Source organism: Cydia splendana, chromosome 20, assembly GCF_910591565.1.
Source record: "Cydia splendana chromosome 20, ilCydSple1.2, whole genome shotgun sequence".
Taxonomy (NCBI): domain Eukaryota; kingdom Metazoa; phylum Arthropoda; class Insecta; order Lepidoptera; family Tortricidae; genus Cydia; species Cydia splendana.
The window spans coordinates 8,528,895-8,548,186 of record NC_085979.1 but is presented as its reverse complement, the minus strand read 5'-3'; the positions used below and the strand labels follow the sequence as shown (position 1 = coordinate 8,548,186).

General features: G+C 37.9%; 1 protein-coding gene across 1 annotated transcript in view; it reads left to right on the top strand.

The window, feature by feature from the left end:
* Positions 1-64: 64 nt before the first annotated feature.
* The window catches only part of LOC134800716 (uncharacterized), a 30,494-nt gene continuing 11,266 nt past the window's right edge, over positions 65-19,292 (top strand). The window contains exons 1-9 of the mRNA XM_063773230.1: positions 65-276; positions 351-489; positions 4,090-4,234; positions 11,403-11,566; positions 11,792-11,918; positions 12,581-12,704; positions 14,122-14,251; positions 15,287-15,472; positions 18,458-18,602. Coding sequence (XP_063629300.1) covers positions 167-276; positions 351-489; positions 4,090-4,234; positions 11,403-11,566; positions 11,792-11,918; positions 12,581-12,704; positions 14,122-14,251; positions 15,287-15,472; positions 18,458-18,602 — 1,270 coding nt within the window. The 5' untranslated portion in view covers positions 65-166. The remainder of the gene's footprint in view (positions 277-350; positions 490-4,089; positions 4,235-11,402; positions 11,567-11,791; positions 11,919-12,580; positions 12,705-14,121; positions 14,252-15,286; positions 15,473-18,457; positions 18,603-19,292) is intronic.

The following is a 19,292-nucleotide window of genomic DNA, read 5'->3' as shown; positions in this document are numbered from 1 at the left end:
GAAACTATCCTCGTAAACCAAATTCTACGTAATATTTTCTTCGGGCAACCCTTCATTTAATTTCAAATCCGAACGGCTGACGGGACGGGCTGTCAAGTATTGTTATGAATGCACTAAATAGTTTATTTATTTGAGTTTTAATTTGTTTTCCACGCATTAAACAACAATGAGTGAGACAAAACTTAGCAGTGATGAAGTGCCCGCAAAATTTGCGAACTGGTTGCTGGCAATGGGTTGTCCCCCTGAAAAAGTACCGACAGTGGACAAAATCTCACAGTATGTTTCTTCTCAAGTGATTTTAAAGTTACAACCTTGTTTTGAGGTATTAAATTTGATTGTTATGTTCGCAGGATGTGTCGTGGAACATACTATTTAGTGTGGCGCAGTCTTATGGAACAGGTAGAATCAAAAGACATCATTAAACAGAAAAGACTGCAAGTTTTTGCTGACGATGTGAGGAGATGTAAGAAAAAGAATCTATTTACAGAAGTAAGTGAAGTTTAGCGATGATTTCAGAATAACAATAATTTCATTATGTTTTGTAATACTCTTGAAGTGTTAACAGTCTCATTAGAAGTTCATAGCTTCTAATGAGACTGTCAACTTTAACAATCATCTATTAAAATTCAAAAGTGATTTTTGTCAAAAATCCTGAATATCCTATCGCCAGTGGATTATAGTCCGCAATTTTGTGTAACGGGCTTGGACGGTTGAAGTATTTAGCAGATGGCGCCAGCATAGCTTGCCCTGTCAATCCTTAGAATTGTGTCAATTTTTTTTTTATGGATTTTTATTGCCCTGATTGTTAGTCCTTTAAGCCAAATCTCATAGAAAAAGGGGCAAGCTATGTGGTCAAGTTGTGTTCTAATGTATGGGGAAGACAAACAAATTATAGCCAGCATTCAATGAATGTAGTATACCTTTGGGTATGGTGCTTTATGCACACTAGTGTCCCATGCCCTCCCCCTGACGCAACCCCCCCTTTTAGCATGAAATATGTCCCGGTTGACAGTTTTTTTTTAATTTTTGAGAAAAGTATTAGAATTAGGAATAAAGTGTCAAGGTAAGAAATAATCCTGAATAAATTTTAAACAAAAAAGGTTATATGCAACTTTTTGGTAAGACTCACCATATTCATGTATTAACTTGTTGAAGTTCAATATAACATAGTATGTGATAGTACTGAAAGAAATCTTATATGGAGAATAAGCTTGCAAGGTTATCCTCCGTGTAAAATTTCTTTCAGTACTATTACATACTATGTTATATTGGACTTCAACAAGTTATTCAACGGTTAAATTTTGTCGAAGTTCATCTAGCCATAACATGAATATGGTGCGTCATATCAAAAAAATGAATATAACATTTTTTGTTAAGAATTTATCCCTTCGAGTGGCATTGTCCTCCTGGAGGTCTCTACGGTAAGTGCCGGAGGCCGCGAGACGGACAGACATAACTAGCCGGTTGAGTGGCGCAGCCATTTTGGAAAAATATACGTCAAGTGGCGGGGCCTCAACGGGTGATCATCGCGAATTTGGCGCGTGTTAGAAATATGACCGTTTCCCAAAAAAAATCTATGAATGATATATACAAACTATATATCACTGAATTCAGCATAAAATGGGTTATCATAAATCATAATCATAAATCATTTATTTTGCTTAAAACATGGTACAATAGATGGTCAACAATTATAAGTGAAGCACACATTTCACCAGTAGCTGGCATGCAAAATTTATACCTACAATATTTGAAACTAACAAAGTCATAACAAAAAATTATAATTAATGGAATCACATAAAATAATAAAATACATTAGTAATATTACACATTAGTCACAACACATAAAACGCAGTAGTAGGGATTAATTTCAATAATTAAGAGATTCGAAAAATGGCAAGAATATAAAAGAACTTAAGACTACATACCAATTTAACAATTATAATAATCAAAATAATCACTGACATGATAGAAGCATTCGTCTATTAACCATTTTTTTAACCTAGTTTTAAATAAATTAAGTGGTAATTCTTTAATGTCATCATGTAAACGATTATAGATACTAATTGACATACATAGCGCATTCTTGCCATACAATTTTGTTTTTTTTTTGTGGAATAATAAGTATATTTGATTGTATACCAATGAATTCTATTCTATTTATGTGAATAATGCTAGACTTGTTCTAATCTCATATTACCAATTTTTTTCTACTTTCATGTAAAAATACGTATAGTTACGAAATAAAACAATTGATTATAGAAAAAGCAGTCTTTATGACAAAACAATACATTTAACACGATTCACACAGTTTATTTCACTTTTTATCAGTGCGTATTCCGTTTGAATGTTCGTGGCTCGACGACGGTCGGCGCGTAATGGGCGAGGTGGGGCAGGAACATCACGTCATTTCTAACAAACTTTGTTTTACGCGGGAATTCGACCGTTAGGGAATACCATCCTTGTTTATTGACGAATGCATCTTGCAAGAGTGAGCAAGCAAGGCATAGTTTTAACGGTTTTATTTTAGGCGCGAAATGCAGCGTCGCACACAGGCCGCGAGACGGTCTCTGCCAATTACGGGCTTGTTATGACCGAACCTTCTCGCGGCCTCTGCCACGACGAGGCATATTTAAAAAAATGGCCGCGCCATTTGTCCTACCGTTCAACCGGAGGTGCTGCCACCCGAAGGGTTAATAGGGATTATTTCTTTCATTGACACTTTTTTCCTATATTGTATACTTTCCCCAAATTAAAAAATCTGTCAACCGGGACAAATTTCATGCTAAAAGGGGGGGTTGCGTCAGGGGGAGGGCATGGGACACTAGTGTGCGTAAAGCACCATACCCAAAGGTATCATACTACATTCATTGAATGCTGGTTATAATTTGTTTTTAAAAAAACACTATTTGACCGAATCAATGAATGTGGTATGATACCTTTGGCGCCATCTATGCAAACCTTTGACAGTTGCCAACCCCATTTTGTGTAATTCTGGTATACAACCTCCTTTTCTTTACCCGTAGATTCCTTAAAAACTTTTCCTTTATCATATTCAATAAACATGTCTAAATGTCATTGGGCGTTTTGTTCGGACATATGACCCACAGCGTACACAAACGAAATAGGGCTAGGTATGTAGGTAAATGTATCTGCTACTCAGTGGTATGAGTCGCATTCTTGCAAGCCATGGGAGAATTGAGAAAAAAATAAAAATCATTTCTTATCATTATAGCATTTTTGCAATGAATTAAGTAAGAACTATTGGAATTATTTCAAAAATACTTTGAATAGCTGCTGTTATATTGCGTTACTGTTGTTATATTGTTTAATATCAAGAGGAACAAAAATAAAATCCAGTTTTAAAAACGCACAGATCGAACCCACAGATGACATACGACTGCGAGGCAGTGCAAGCGATGGCGTCGTATGCGCATTTTGGTACCTACCCACAATTGAAAACATTTTATTTGTCGTATTCGCATTTTGGTACCTACCCACAATTGACAACATTTCAATTGTCGTATGCGCATTTTGGTGCCTACCCACAATTGACAACATTTCATTTGTCGTATGCGCATTTTGGTACCTACCCACAATTGACAACATTTCATTAGTCGTATGCGCATTTTGGTACCTACCCACAATTGACAACATTTGCCATTGTGCTATAAAACGTTTATCATGCTGCATGAACCACACTTTTGCACAATGCTGAAAGTAACAAAAAAACAACGAGTTGCACTCCGGGAGTGGGGGCAGAAGTGAAAACTCAATGACATTGTAACAGTTTTTCGATCAGGTCACGTGTCCGTCTTACGTCTTACGAATCTTACGGTCACGTGACCTGTCGCGTGTTTAACATTTTTTTCCCATCACAAAAATTGCACAGCGCCGCTAAAGAAGTTTTCACTTCAACATTAATAACACATACTGTTGAATAACTTTTTTCTGCCGGTTGATACATAAAAAAAAATGACATATTTAGAAAAGTGAGATTAAATTCTCTATTTTAAAACTAGCTTGGTGTCTGTACGGGAAAGTTCATAAAGCGGGTCAAAAACGCCCAATGACCAAATCCAATTTCAGCATGACACAAATGTGCTGATACCACCAGAGCTCTCACTGTGGCGGCAGCAAACTGAGGTGCGGCAGAAGGTGCTTGAAGCTGAAGCCCGCATCACTGAAGCCAAGAGAGACCTCAGCGAGATCATGGACAAGGTGTCTAGCAAAAGTAAGTAGTTTTAGTTAACAGTTTTATTAGAGTTATGGCTGCTGTATTGCTGGCTAAAGGACCATGGGCAAGGGGTCATCCATTAATTACATGACACGAATTTCTAGGTTTTTGACCCCTCCCCCTCATTATCACGCTTGGTCACATTTGGCAAACCCCTCCCCCCCTGGTGTGACGCCACATTTTTTCAATGAAATCAGCAAATCGAATTAAGTAGGTTTTACGTATTATTAATATGTAATCAAATTATTTTTGAAAAAAGAAATATGTATGTAGTAGTAATTTTATAACCGAAAACTGATTAGAAAAAAATAGACTAGACATAAAAATTCAAAATCGCTTGAACTCCTTCTTGATTCGACTGGCAAATCATATTACTTTTTGGCAACCGGGTTTTTTTAACCTAATTAGACCCCGCTGAATCCGATTTTGCCGGTTGCTTGATCGAATTCTTGACCGGAAGTGAGATATTTGATATTAAAGGTCCCTTTTTTTAGTTTTTCGTAGATAACTCTTAAACGGTGGCTCATAGCCAAAAATGTTCTACTAGATAAGTAATCTGCATAAAATTCCCTACAAGAAAGATTCCGTACAATTTTTCGCTAGGAACAAAATGTAAAGAGATTATACGCGGGAAAGTTAATTTTAATCACTTCTAAGGTCCCTTTTTTTAGTTTTTCGTAAATATCTCGTAAACGGTGGCCAATATCAAAAAATGTTGTTAAAAGTTAATAATCTACACAAAATTTTGTACAAAAAAGATTTAATACACTTTTTCGTAGGGACCAATGTTTAAAAAGATAATAAAGAGGCTCCGCAAGTACAGCGACTTTGGGACGATGTAGGAGCTGGGGATGCACTTGCACGGCTTATGGGGATGGCCACGGGGGTGAATTTGGCTAGGTTGAAGTCGGTGTCAAGAGTAGAAGCGGGAGCGTGGTTGCAAGCTTTGCCGGCTCCTCATCTGGGAACACTCCTGGACAACGACTCATTGCGGGTGGCAGTAGCTCTCCGCCTGGGCTGCGATGTTTGTGTGCCTCATAAATGCATCTGCGGCTCAATGGTGGAGGCGAATGGCCATCACGCTTTGAGTTGTTGTCGTTGTTCAGGAAGGTTTCCGCGTCACCACGCTCTCAATGACATCGTGAGGAGGGCTTTAATATCCGCCAACATCCCCTGTGTCCTGGAGCCTCCGGGCCTCTGCCGCACCGATGGTAAAAGGCCAGACGGCTTGACTTTGGTGCCGTGGCAGAGGGGTAAATGCCTGCTATGGGACGCTACGTGCGTTAGCACTTTCGCGGCCTCACACCTCGGCCGAACTGTGCGGGCGGCTGGTGCCGCCGCGGATTTTGCCGCGGCCAAGAAGCTGGAGAAATATGCGAACCTGGCCGGTAATTATTATTTTGTGCCCCTTGCGTTTGAGACAACCGGGTGCTGGGGGTCGGAGGCTACTGCCTTTATTAGGGAAGTGGGACGTCGAATGAGGGAGAAGGGATCTGACGCCCGAGCGGGTTCGTACCTGGTGCAAAGGTTGTCCATCGCCATTCAACGCGGTAACGCGGCTAGTGTGATGGGTACCTTTGCGCCAGGGACAACTCGGGGGGGACTTTTTGACTAAAGCTAGTCTTAAGTTTTAGTTTTAGTTTTTTTTTTTATATATATATATTGTTGTATTGACGATTATTGAATAAAATACTGAAATATAAAGAGGGAAAGTTAATTCTAAGGTTCCTTGTTTTTATTTTTTCGTTAATAATTTGTAAAGTAAAACTCATAGCAAAAAAAAAAATCTTATACATAAATAATACACATAAAATTTCCTACAAGAAACATGTAGAACACTTTTCGCTAGGATCAATATTTAAAAAGACAAAGAAGCGGGAAAATTAATTATAATAAATTTTAAAGTCCTTTTTAGTTTTTTGTAAATAACTCGTAAACGGTGTCCCAAAGCAAAATAGGTTTTTAAGAATAAATTATCTACATAAAATTTCCTCCAAAAAACATCTTGAACACTTTTCTCTAGGATCAATATTTAAAACGATATTAAAGGAAGAAAGTTAATTACAATCATTTCACAGGTCACTTTTTTTTTAGTTTTTCGTAAATAACTCCTAAACGGTGAGTCGTTGCAAAACAATATTATACAATTTCCACAAAAAAGGTTCTGTACACTTTTTCGCTACGATCGATATATAAAGGTATTAAAGGTGGTAAAAAACAGTTTTGACGCATTTAATAATAACACAAATACTCATCCCGATGTTCAACTACAATACGACACCATTATAAACAGTATTAAATCAGCTAGCAACAAAATCCAACCAACCAGAAAAAATAACAATAAACTAACAAAGGACACATTGCAGTTGATAGAGGACCGAGAACACTGCAAACACAACAGGGAACAATATAATACCATAGATAAACAGGTAAAAAGAAGTATCCGGCGTGATATACGTAACTTCAACACGAAACTCGTTGAAATAGCATTAGCAACACAATCATCTCTTCGAACAGCCAAGCAAGGCATAAATAAAGAAAAACCCTGGATAACAAGCCTAAGAGACGAAAACGGGATAAAATGCAGCAGTAGGGACCAAATTACAGATCTATGCACTAAATATTACAAAAACCTTTATTCTTCCGACACTTTGCAATCGCCACTCAATAATAGCCACTCTTGTCCAGATAATATCCCTCCTATAACCGGTTGTGAAGTCAACGCCGCCCTCAAGAGCATGAAGTACCAAAAAAGCCCTGGGGATGATGGTGTCACAACCGAAGCACTTCAAACAGGAAAGATTACATTGTTACCATATTTAACGAACTTTTTCAATTCAATTTTATACAGCGGTAAAATCCCTCCTAAATTATGCCACTCAAATATAGTACTTCTGCACAAAAAAGGCGATAAGTCAGATATAAATAATTACAGGCCCATTAGTTTAATCTCTCATATTTACAAATTGTTCATAAAGGTAATAGATAATAGAATTGCCCCACTGCTGGATAAACATCAACCACCCGAGCAAGCTGGTTTTCGCCCTAGTTTCTCCACAACAGATCACCTTCATACTTTAAATCAATTGATAGAAAAGTCCAACGAGTTCAACGTGCCTCTATACCTTGCTTTTGTAGACTATAGCAAAGCATTTGACAGCGTTAAACACTCCGCTATATTTTCCGCCATGCAAAGTCAAGGTATAGATCCGACGTATGTTGAACTCGTTGGAACAATCTATAATAACAGTACAGCCAACATTAAATTACATGCACCTGGTCCTATATTCAAAATAGAGAAAGGCGTTAAACAGGGCGATCCGCTGTCTCCTAAACTGTTCACCAGTTGCCTAGAGGAGATATTCAAAAAGCTGGCGGTCTCGTGGGAGGGGTTGGGCATTGTCGTCGGTAATAAACGGTTAACTAACCTGCGTTTTGCCGACGACATTGTCCTTTTCTCCCACACTGCATCTCAACTGCAACTCATGCTACAAGACCTCAGCACTGCGAGCCTTGAAGTTGGACTCACAATGAACAGAGCGAAGACCAAGTTGATGACCAACAGAGCAAAACATAGGGTCACGGTAGATGGGCAGGATATACAGTATGTTTATGAGTACATTTACTTGGGCCAGATAGCTTCCTTCGAAAACAGGCAAACCATAGAAGTCAATAGACGTATCGGTAACGCCTGGAAGAGCTTCTGGTCCATGAAGGCGCTATTGAAGGGTGACCTTCCCCTGTGTCTCAAGCGCAAACTCATCGACATGTGTATCCTGCCTATCCTAACCTATGGTGCTCAGACATGGTCATTGACTGAGGCTTTGAAGTCCAAACTCAAGGTTTGCCAGCGAGCGATGGAGCGCAGTATACTGGGTGTTCGCAGGACTGATAGAATCAGAAACACGGAACTGCGCTTCAGAACTAGAGTTGTAGATGTAGGTGTCAAGACCGCTAAGCTTAAGTGGGACTGGGCTGGACATGTCTGCCGCATGCACCATGAAAGGTGGGCCAAAATGGTTACGGAGTGGGACCCACGGAACACCATAGATGGTGCTAGCCGGAGTGCAGGCAGACCGAAAAGGAGATGGCGGGACGACTTGGACGTGTTTTGTCTGGATTGGCGGGAAACTACAAAAGACAGGGTTGAGTGGAGGGAGCGAGGGGAGGCCTTTGCCCAGCAGTGGGACACTTAACCAGGCTAGCAAAAAAAAAAAAAGGGGTAAGTTAATAATAATCAATTTCCAGGTCCCTATTTTTAGTTTTTCGTAAATAACTCGTAAACGGTGGCCCATAGCAAAATAGGTTCTTAATGTTCTTGTAAATAAATAGTCGACATAAAAAAAGCTATTAAAGCGGGAAAGTTAAATAATGTGTAGAATTGATTATAATTAACTTTCCCCCTTTAATACCATAGATCCTAGCGAAAAAGTGTAGAGAACCCTTTTCGGTACACGGCGTGAAGAAGTTGATAACTCGAGATATTTTATTCATAAGAACATTAAGAACCGATTTTGCTATGGGCCACCATTTACGAGTTATTTACGGATAACTAAAAATAGGGACCTGGAAATTGATTATAATAATTAACTTACCCCCTTTAATACCTCATTAAATATTGATCGTAGCGAAAAAGTGTACAGAACCTTTTTTGTGGATAATTTTATGTTTAATATTTTTTTTGCAACGGGGCACCGTTTACGAGTTACGAAAAACTAATAAAAAGTGACCTGTGAACTGATTGTGATTAACTTTCTTCCTTTAATATCGTTTTAAATATTTATCCTAGAGAAAAGTGTTCCAGATGTTTTTTGGAGGAAATTTTATGTAGATAATTTATTCTTAAAAACCTATTTCGCTATGGGATACCGTTTACGAGTTATTTACAAAAAAAACTAAAAAGGGACTTTCAAATTCATTGAATTAATTTTCCCGCTGCTTTGTCTTTTTAAATATTGATTCTAGCGAAAAGTGTTCCACATGTTTCTTGTAGGAAATTTTATGTTTATTATTTATGTATAAGATTTTTTTTGGTATGAGTCACACTTTACAAATTATTAACGAAAAAATAAAAACAAGGAACCTTAGAATTTATTATAATTAACTTTCCCTCTTTATTATCTTTCTAAACATTGGTCCCTGCGAAAAGTGTATTGAATCTTTTTTGTACAAAATTTTGTGTAGATTATTAACTTTTAACAACATTTTTTGATATTGGCTACCGTTTACAAGTTATTTACGAAAAACTAAAAAAAGGGACCTTAGAAGTGATTATTTATTATTTATTTATTTATTGATCAAATAAGTAACACAGCATTACATTATAAAACCAAGGCACTGTGAAACTACAAAGTAAAAGAAAAGACAAAGAAAAACAATACACATAAAAATTAAATTAACTAAATATTAGATTTGGGCGACGACGTAACGGCGTGGCTCCGTAGCGCCATACATATCGCGTAGCGCGCGTATTATAGTTAACTTTCCCGCGTTGATATCTCTTTAAATATTGTTATTAGCGAAAAATGTATGGAATCTTTCTTGTAGGGAATTTTATGCAGATTACTTATCTAGTAGAATATTTTTGGCTATGAGCCACCGTTTAAGAGTTATTTACGAAAAACTAAAAAAAGGGACCTTAAATATCAAACTTCCGGTCAAGAATTCGATCAAGCAACCGGCAAAATCGGATTCAGCGAGGTCTAATTAGGTTAAAAAACCCGGTTGCCAAAAAGTAATATGATTTGCCAGTCGAAATCGAATTTTACAAAAATAAAACCAGTCTAAAAATTAAATGAATTAAAATGATTATCGTTCAGCTTGTATCATTCATATAACTGTACAGCGAATTAAATAATTTAAATAAGTTACAGTGACGTCACAAAGATTGTGACTCCCCCCTCCCCCTAAACGTGTGATGTAATTAATGGATAACCCCCAACTTTGTATGGTCTGTATGGAGTCTGGCCCAAAAATCAACAAAAATGAGAGTTAGGTCATTAGATAGGTATTTCTATGTAGGTACTTTATTTTGTTCTATGAGCACCAAGTGGAATTCCATTGCAGAACTGAGATATTGGTATTTTGTCAAAATGTCGTCACCCTTATTCCAAGCATCGGAGTTTTTGTCGCATGGTAAGACTAATAGCAAGCTATGGAGTCGACATTTGCCATAAATGTAAACTCTTATTCATACTCATACTCATTTATTGAATTTATCTTAAAATGCCTTTAGAGAGGTCAGTCGTGTATATTATCTTAGTCGAATTATATAAAGAAATATTTTTCTATTACATTATGAATTCATAACTTCAACTATTCGTAGTCAACAAATTGAAAAAATGAAACGCAATATCGCTTCAATCCAAAGCACACTATGCCATTGAATGTATACGAAGGAAACACGATATCTTCACCATCCACATTGACTTCATCATCCATTGAAATACGTAATTCATACCTATTATATGTATATATTGTATATCCATAGTGTTTTGTATACATATTATGTTCCTGTTGTTCTTGTACCAAATCGCACATCTGATTAATCTTTCCAATTTCTCGTTTAAATAAGTATGAAAGTATAGACGGACACATGTTGAAATGTAAAATATCTTTCAAGTAAACAACTAATCAATGACAGTAGTGATAACTTTTTTAATTGCGGAAGGTTATTTTCTTAGGGGACAGTTCCATTCACTTTCGGCTCTATTGCAACAAATGAGGTTTAATAAATTAAACTCATATATGTAGTAACTATTTAGTCTTCTATTAAATAAAATTAATCATGAGTATGAGTATGAATAAGAGTTAACATTTATGGCAAATGTCGACTCCATAGCTTGCTATTAGTCTTACCATGCGACAAAAACTCCGATGCTTGCTTATTACCTAGGCAATAGGGTCTAAGTAAGTGAATTAATGCTGCAGGGTAGATGTTCGCGCACCGGCAAACCATGGCGGCAGTGGACTATATTGCCTAGGTAATAAGGGTTACGACATTTTTCCTGAGGATATGCCCAATCCAATGCCATTTCCGCGTCGGGATCTCGTGTTATCTCCATAACTGAGCTTTGTGATCCAGTTAGGCAAAAATGTAAGCTGATCTTTGAAATAAAATAAACTTTCTTTATAGTCATCAGAATAATTTACCACCATTTCCCAGTATCCCAACGCAACCTGGCCCGTCAGCGACTCCAAGATCTGCAGCGAAGAGGCTGGCTCCTACAACTCCTTGCAGAGGATCTCCGCACCAAGAAACAGAGTCTTATTGAGACACGCGCTATAGCTGAGGAGATGTGCGCTGTACAGGACCATACTGATGTGCAGGTGGGCCATTTTGTGAAACTTTTAGAGTTCCGTACCCAAAGGGTAAAAACGGGACCCTATTATTAAGACTCCACTGTCCGTCTGTCTGTCACCAGGCAGTATCTCATGATTTGTGATCCAAAATTTTTACAGATGATGTATTTCTGTTGCCGGTATAACAAAAAATACTAAAAAGTATGGTATGGAGTCGCCGGGTCATCTAGTATCTAAATATTTTTGTTGCAGCCAAAACTAGACAGATGCCTATCGTCCCAGCGTCGTCAGCCAGCCGCCGTTGCGGCCTCCACTGTGGCGTCCTCCACCATGATCAGCAATAGCAGCACAAACACAGCCAACAATGGCGATTTGGAAGGTGACACGATGCATTTCACATAAATAGGCAATTTAATTTTAACCTGTACCTACTTTAAAGCGCGACTTAAGCCGTGTTTCAGTAATGTCTAACCGTCACATTCTTGACAAAATGTGTTTTAACATTGACAGTCAGTTTTGTGACGATTGCTAACCGGCCGTTAACGGTACACAGTTAAGTGAAAATGCATATTTTCATTTGAAATACACCACACCCAGCCAGAAACTTCTATCTTTATAAGTATTTTTTTCTCGCACTGGATTCCTTTCATTCTATTCACCGTAATTAAAGTCATTGATTGCAAGGTAGGTATAAATCGTATGCACGAGGTATAAAATGTAAAAAAAAATCTACTAAAATCAAGGTAATTGAATAAAATTCGCGTTAGACCCGTCTATAAATGTGAGTTAAAATTCTACTACTTCTACTTTGACTGTAACTAAATCATGAGGGAATCCTTGGCCTCCTAAAGATTCTTAGCCCCTTTGACCGCTAAATACGTCGAAGTGTGACGCGCGTCGCTACAGCCCAATATCAACCTTCGTCCATTTCGACGAGCATCACGCGCGCCGCACACGATCAGACGTGGCGTTCTAATAGTTAAATTTACCTTTTAACTTTAAATGAAGATGTAATACTACAGTGAATTTTGAACTCTACAGAGGAGCACATAAGTCAGCTAGTGGCGTGTCGCGGCGACGCACTGTGGGCGGAGCTATACGCGCGTAGAGCAGCTCTTGTCAACTCATTGAGCAGTAGAGGAGAGCCCACAGTGGACAATAACCGGTATGTATAACAAGCAATTTTGAACTCTACTGAGGAGCACATAAGTCAGCTAGTGGCGTGTCGCGCCGACGCACTGTACGCGCGTGTGTAATATAAGCTCTATGTGTAATTCAATTTTGTAAGTATCTGTAATACACTCAAGGGCTAATTAAAACGGTTCCGTTTGTATAGGAAAACTGTGTAAAGTATTTAGTGCATTAACTATTACGTGTAATTACTTAAAATCACATTTTGACTGCATAGATCGCATTAGTGACCTTAAACAATAAGTAATAGTAGTTTTATAGGGTTCCGTACCCAAACGTAAAAAAACAACCCAAGCGTAAATTGGAAGGCACACGTTGATAAAATCTCGATTAAATTATCTAAATTTACATATGCCCTCTCCATGTTGAAGAAATGTACAGACTTAAAAGCTGCAACTAATGCCTATTATGCCTATGCCCATTCTTGGTTATCATATGGTATTATTTTATGGGGGAATAGCACGAACGTAGAGTCGTTGTTCTTGCTACAAAAAAAGTGTATAAGAATACTAGCAAATATAAATGACATGGAGAGTTGCCTCCCTTATTTCAAAAAAATGAAAATATTAACGTTAACTTCACTGTACATTTTTGAATTGTGTAAATTAGTTAAAAAACAAAAACATTTATTTGAGCGAACAAGAGATAACTTTCCACGGAATCAAAATCTGCGGAAAAGAAATAAATTAGTATGCACTTTCACAAATCTAAAAATAGTAAACTCCGGTCCTTACCATATGGCAGTCACAGTATATAACAACATACCGTTAGAACTAAAACATATAGAGAAAGATTCAACATTCTTCAACAAGCTAAAAAAGTTTCTGGTTGAAAACTCATTTTACAATATAAAGGAGTATCTTAATTACAAGTCTTAATTATGTTAATTGCTAGTGTGTGCTAGTTTTTAAGTACTAGTTTTTTAAGTATTAGTTTTTAAGTATTAGTTTTTAAGTCTTTATGTATATTTGCTGTGCCCCAACGGGGTTTATGTTTGGAACATGTAAATATTTTAACTCCTTGTAAAACCCATAAAAGCAATGAATAAATAAATTAAAATTAAATTAAAACGGGACCATATTACTAAAACTCCACTGTCCCTCTATCTGTCACCAGGCTGTATTTCATGAACCGTGATAGCTAGACAGTTCAAATTTTCACAGATAATGTATTTCTGTTGCCGCTATAACAACAAATACTAAAAACAGAATAAAATAAATATTTAAGTGGGGCTCCCATACAACAAACTTGATATTTTTGCCGTTTTTTGGGTTTTTCGCCGGTTTTTTGTTAATTGAATCCACCTCGTGGTCAACTTTGCACCATTAGTTTACGTTATATTATGTCTTGAATTAATACATACGATAGTTTTAATAATTGTTTATTTCTAGGCCTAGTTTTCAAGCGGTCCTAAGCGAGACGGCAGCACTGCAGTGCACTTTAACATTAGAAGCGTTCAAATGCCGTGAAATGACGAGACTGGCCCAACAACGTCTTGCGCAAGCCGTCGACGCATTAAATGTAAGTACAGGTTGCACCACAAATAGTAATAGTACCAGGGGTGCGAAACTCCTCCCTTCGGCCGAACTCGGCTCCGTTCGGCTCAGCATTGCTCCGAGCAATTATGATGGTTGGCACAACTTGACGTCTTTTTGCGTGCACGACCACAGATAAGATAATGGCTTGAATTTTGACAACCCTAAATAGCCGAAGGAGATAGTGCCATACAGCCATATATTAGAAAGGGACAGCATGATTCGACTCTGAACCGCTGTCAAACTTCGGTTTTGAAGGACGTTTCTTTTCTGTATGGCAGTACTATTACTTATTCTGTGGTAGTACCATAGACATATGTAACTCCGTATAAGACGATTAAAGTCGGAAAAAACGTGCCTCAGAAATGAAGAAAAATTCTTTCGGATAGATGGCACCGCGCCTTTGGTCTATGCTCGTCTAGATAGCTTTGACACCGTTTTATATTTAACAATTTTGACACATATCAATGAAAGAACATGGGTCAAAATCATATAAATATGTATGTATAAACTCTTAATTGTACAAAACACAAAACACAAATTTATGGCACAGGATAGGCAGTACAAAGGCGAACTTATCCCTTTAAGGGATTTCTTCCAGTTAACCTTTGAGTAGATAAATTAAATATAATACATAATATGAATGAAAGAATAAGGATCAAAGTTTTGGCGTAAAAGTTTTAATACTGTGTCGACAACTGTGTCAGATGAGACTGACAGATGCCAGTAAATTTACTGCTACTACAAAATTTACTTTGACAACACGCTTCTACTAAATTCTCTTTGCTTTTGGGAACAGAGTAGACATTTTTTTAAGGTTCCGTACCCAAAGAGTAAAAACGGGACCCTATTACTAAGACTCCGCTGTCCGTCTGTCTGTCATAAACCGTGATAACTAGACAGTTGAAATTTTCACAGATGATGTATTTCTGTTGCCGCTATAACAACAAATACTAAAAAGTACGGAACCCTTGGTGGGCGAGTCTGACTAGCACTTTTTTAACAACAGATACTGTTACAGAGTCAACTAACCGGCGAATCCTGCGAACTGTTAGTGCTCCGGTGCGAGCGCGCGCGAACAGAGGCGCGCGTTCTCGCACTGCGCGACGCGCTGCGACAGGTCACCGAGGCCGAGGGGTTGTTTGCCACCAGCCGGGCTGAGCCGCAGCCTGCCCACAACCAGATATATAAGATTGATAAAGCTATTGTAAGTATTACATAGCTTTTATATGTGTGTGGTAGTCAAAAATCGTGGGTAACATCGTTTGTGCTCTAGCAGAAAATATAGTTCTCGAAAAACTGCAAAAAAATAGGTAACTAAAAATTCGATTTCGACCTTATATCAGTCCTGCTATAGTTCGTTTTTTTAGCATTAGAAAAAAAGGAAACAATCTTGATGTGTCTTTTTATTGAAAACACTTTTGAATAATAAGTCACGTCAAATATGTAACAATTATGAATCATATACGATTATTTACATTCTTTTGCTTTCATAAGTACAGTAGAGTCCGGTTAGTACGACTTCGCATATAACAACTAACCGGTTATAGCGACGTAAGTATAGGCACTTGTTTGGTTTTAGTACAAGCTACTATGAAAGAACAACCGTTTATTACGACTCCGCTTATAACGACCGACCGCTTTTAACGACGGAAATTGACTCAAAATCCGTCCGTCAAGTCCGGTTACAACGACGGGCGACGTAGTTTTTACAAATAAATTGTTGGTAAGAAGCTTACTCCGTCCCGCGCACCCAACTCTCCTCCCCCCTTTGCCTATTTATAAAAATTAGTTAGCCGTGTGACTATTCGTAATCTTGCAAAGTACTTAAATAAAACCCACTTCTCCTTATTCAATTGAGCTTAAACTTCACATAGAGTCTGTTCAGAAATAGAAGAGTCGTGGTATGAATGTACATTCCACGACTCTTCTCTTTCCGCACAGACTCTATTTAATAATTATGCAAGTTGGGTGACAATGCAATACATATTTTACAGGAGGTAGCCATAGGAACTGTGTGATAAACCAACGCAACCTAATCGAGTATAAGTTGCTTATTGAAACAAAAGTACACAGTCTGCGATAAAAGCTGGTTTAAAAATTGACATTTTTGACTTACATATGTATTTATTTTTTGATGGTCGATGTACGATTGTCATCTTGATTAGATATAATCCAAGAATTATGTTTTTATTTTATTTTACGGGATTCAAGTAATTTGCGGATGATGAGTGAGTACGCGTACAAAAGTGGCTACTTCTAAACATACAAGTCTCTCCGCTTAAGATAAAATGTTGTAATACTAACGTAATTAAATATTTTAATTGAATTTTTTATTGTTTGATGGTCGCATAAGTATTAAATACAAAATGATGTAATACATAATTTTAAAATTCAAATCGTCAGTTCGTTAGTACGACGTCCGGTTAGTACGACGTAATATCAGCGGTCCCTTGGGCGTCGTTATAACCGGACTCTACTGTAATAGTTACTAATTTTTTTAAAGAGTTTTCTATTAAAAGACTCATCAAAACCGCTTAGTCTTTTTCTAATGCTAAAAAAACTAACTATACAGTGGCGTGCCTAGGGTTTTGGAGTAGGGCAAGCCGAAAGATATGTTTTCGTAATAACTGTCCAATCTTCACTCTTCGGACTCAAATGCATTCTGCTAACGTGTCGAGGCGAGCTAATCATAGGGCACTGAGGGCATACTATTACTAGATAGAATATTACAAACATATCAGCAATTGCATACCCCCGGTGGCTTTGATAAAAGCCGTTTAATTTATTTAAGTGAATTTCATTTGTATATACAATATTAACAAATTTACACGATAATAATTTACATACAGTTGTGCTGTGCGGTTAGAACAATCTTTTTGTTAGACAAATAGCTCGAGCTTGGTTTGTCGCTTTGAACATGTTTTTCTAGAACGCCGTCATATTTTGATAGCAATGATACAAGTTCCAAAAAATTGCCCCTATTTAATGAAGTGTTTGACTCATCGTGTCCTCTAAAAGGAAGTTCTTGCTGTGCTAAATGGCACACAATATCGACTAACCTCTGAAAAACACTACGATTGTTGTCAACACGCTTGTTATGATTTGATATTTCTTCTGATAATTGGCGCGACAAAGAGGCCTCGATCCTTTGTTTCCCAAAATTGCTAAAAGAAATCACTGCACACATATGTTTACCGGAATTCATGTGCCTCTTTATCGCTCCAAATAAATTATTTAAATCGTTATAGCCAGAAGTATTCCAAACGTTAATGTCGTTCGAAAAAAATATGCAACACCAGCAATACATCTTATTTGTATGGGAACAACCAACAATCCAATGAGTTTTGTAGACGGCCCTACAGATATTTCTCTGACGCGACTGACTTGACTGAGAAATACACAAGTCGGGTGTTGGTTTTGCCGCGGAAATTATGTCCCGTTTTTCGACAAAGGTCAAAGACTTTACCTTGTTTTGGTTGACTAAAACGTGGACGCATTTCAAACCGTCACAAGGAACCACTTCTTGATCCATTGTTAACACTTATTAAACTAAACGCCACAACAATGAACAAATCCACATTCACTATTTAATCAAATTCACTTAAACAAACTTTCGTTACTTTCGTCTCGACCACTGACTCGGCTCGACTAAATAAGTAATAATACACTTGAAGTAAACGCGAACGCGCGCTCGTGCGAACTTATGCAGCTTACTTCACTCCAAACAAAAGCCGAGCTTAAATCGCCTTATAAAATTGCTATACATACCAACAAATAGTTACATCGTTCTTTGGCGGTTTGTAGGCTAATAGTGCCCAGAGCGGGACGAAAAAGCAAGCACGGTTGCAAGCCAACGAGTGCGAGTACGAGCAGGATAGCTAGAACATCCTACGCCTGATTTCTTTCGCGCGGACGGGACGCCACGCCGCGGCAAAATTTTGCAACACGCTCGTGCCGCGGTTCGAGGCCGCTGTGGCTTGAATTTAATAATAAGGGGTTCGTTTGGCGCGCGATTTTAAAATAATCTTTATTGATCTTATCACTACGTAATTTCGGTAAGGCAATTAGTTGCCGTAGGGCAAGCCCGGCTTTTGGGCTTGTATGGGAGTCACGCCACTGTAACTATAGTGACCAAAATGTTACAAAAAAATACAATCTGTTACAATTTTTGATAACGTTAATTTTACAGGAATTAAAGAGAGACGAAATTAAAAGCGTCACATCGTCTCTAGCCTCGACGGAGAGGAAAATACAGAACGTGAGAGAGTGTCTGACAACCATCTTTAATGGTTTTCGCAACGACGCCCCGGACGCCAATATCAGCCACGCCAGAGGTAAATAAATAGATATTATATGACATTTTTAGGGTTCCGTACCCCAAGGGTAAAAACGGGACCCTATTACTAAGACTCCGCTGTCCGTCTGTCCGTCCGTCTGTCGGTCACGGGGCTGTAACTCATGAACCATGATAGCTAGACACTTGAAATTTTCACAGATGATGTATTTCGGTTGCCGCTATAACAACAAATACTAAAAACAAAATAAAATAAATATTTAAGTGGCCCATACCACAAACGTGATTTATTGCCGTTTTTTGCGTAATGGTACGGAACCCTTCGTGCGCGAGTCGGACTCGCACTTGGCCGGTTTTTTTTACATAAATTGACTAAGCCTCATACGAGGGTTGCACTGAAAATGTCGGGAATAGAGAAAACTGTCGCATCTAGACGGTCAATCTTTATTTTAATACATACTTAAACTCAAACTGACCACGCATATAAATTTTCTTTTGAAAGTAATCATTCTGTAATGCACACGGCTCATAATCCCAAAGTCCTTTTTGTATGGCGATTTTGGGGCCTTAGTGGTTTTGTATGAAATTCGTGGAGTAGCCAACGGAATTGAAGTTTTTTTTACATATATATGTAGGAATGGAACGTAAGGGGATAGCGTGAAACGGAACGTAAGGGAGAGAGAAGGATGACAAGAGGTGCGAAAGGGACGGGGAGAACGATTTGAATGGT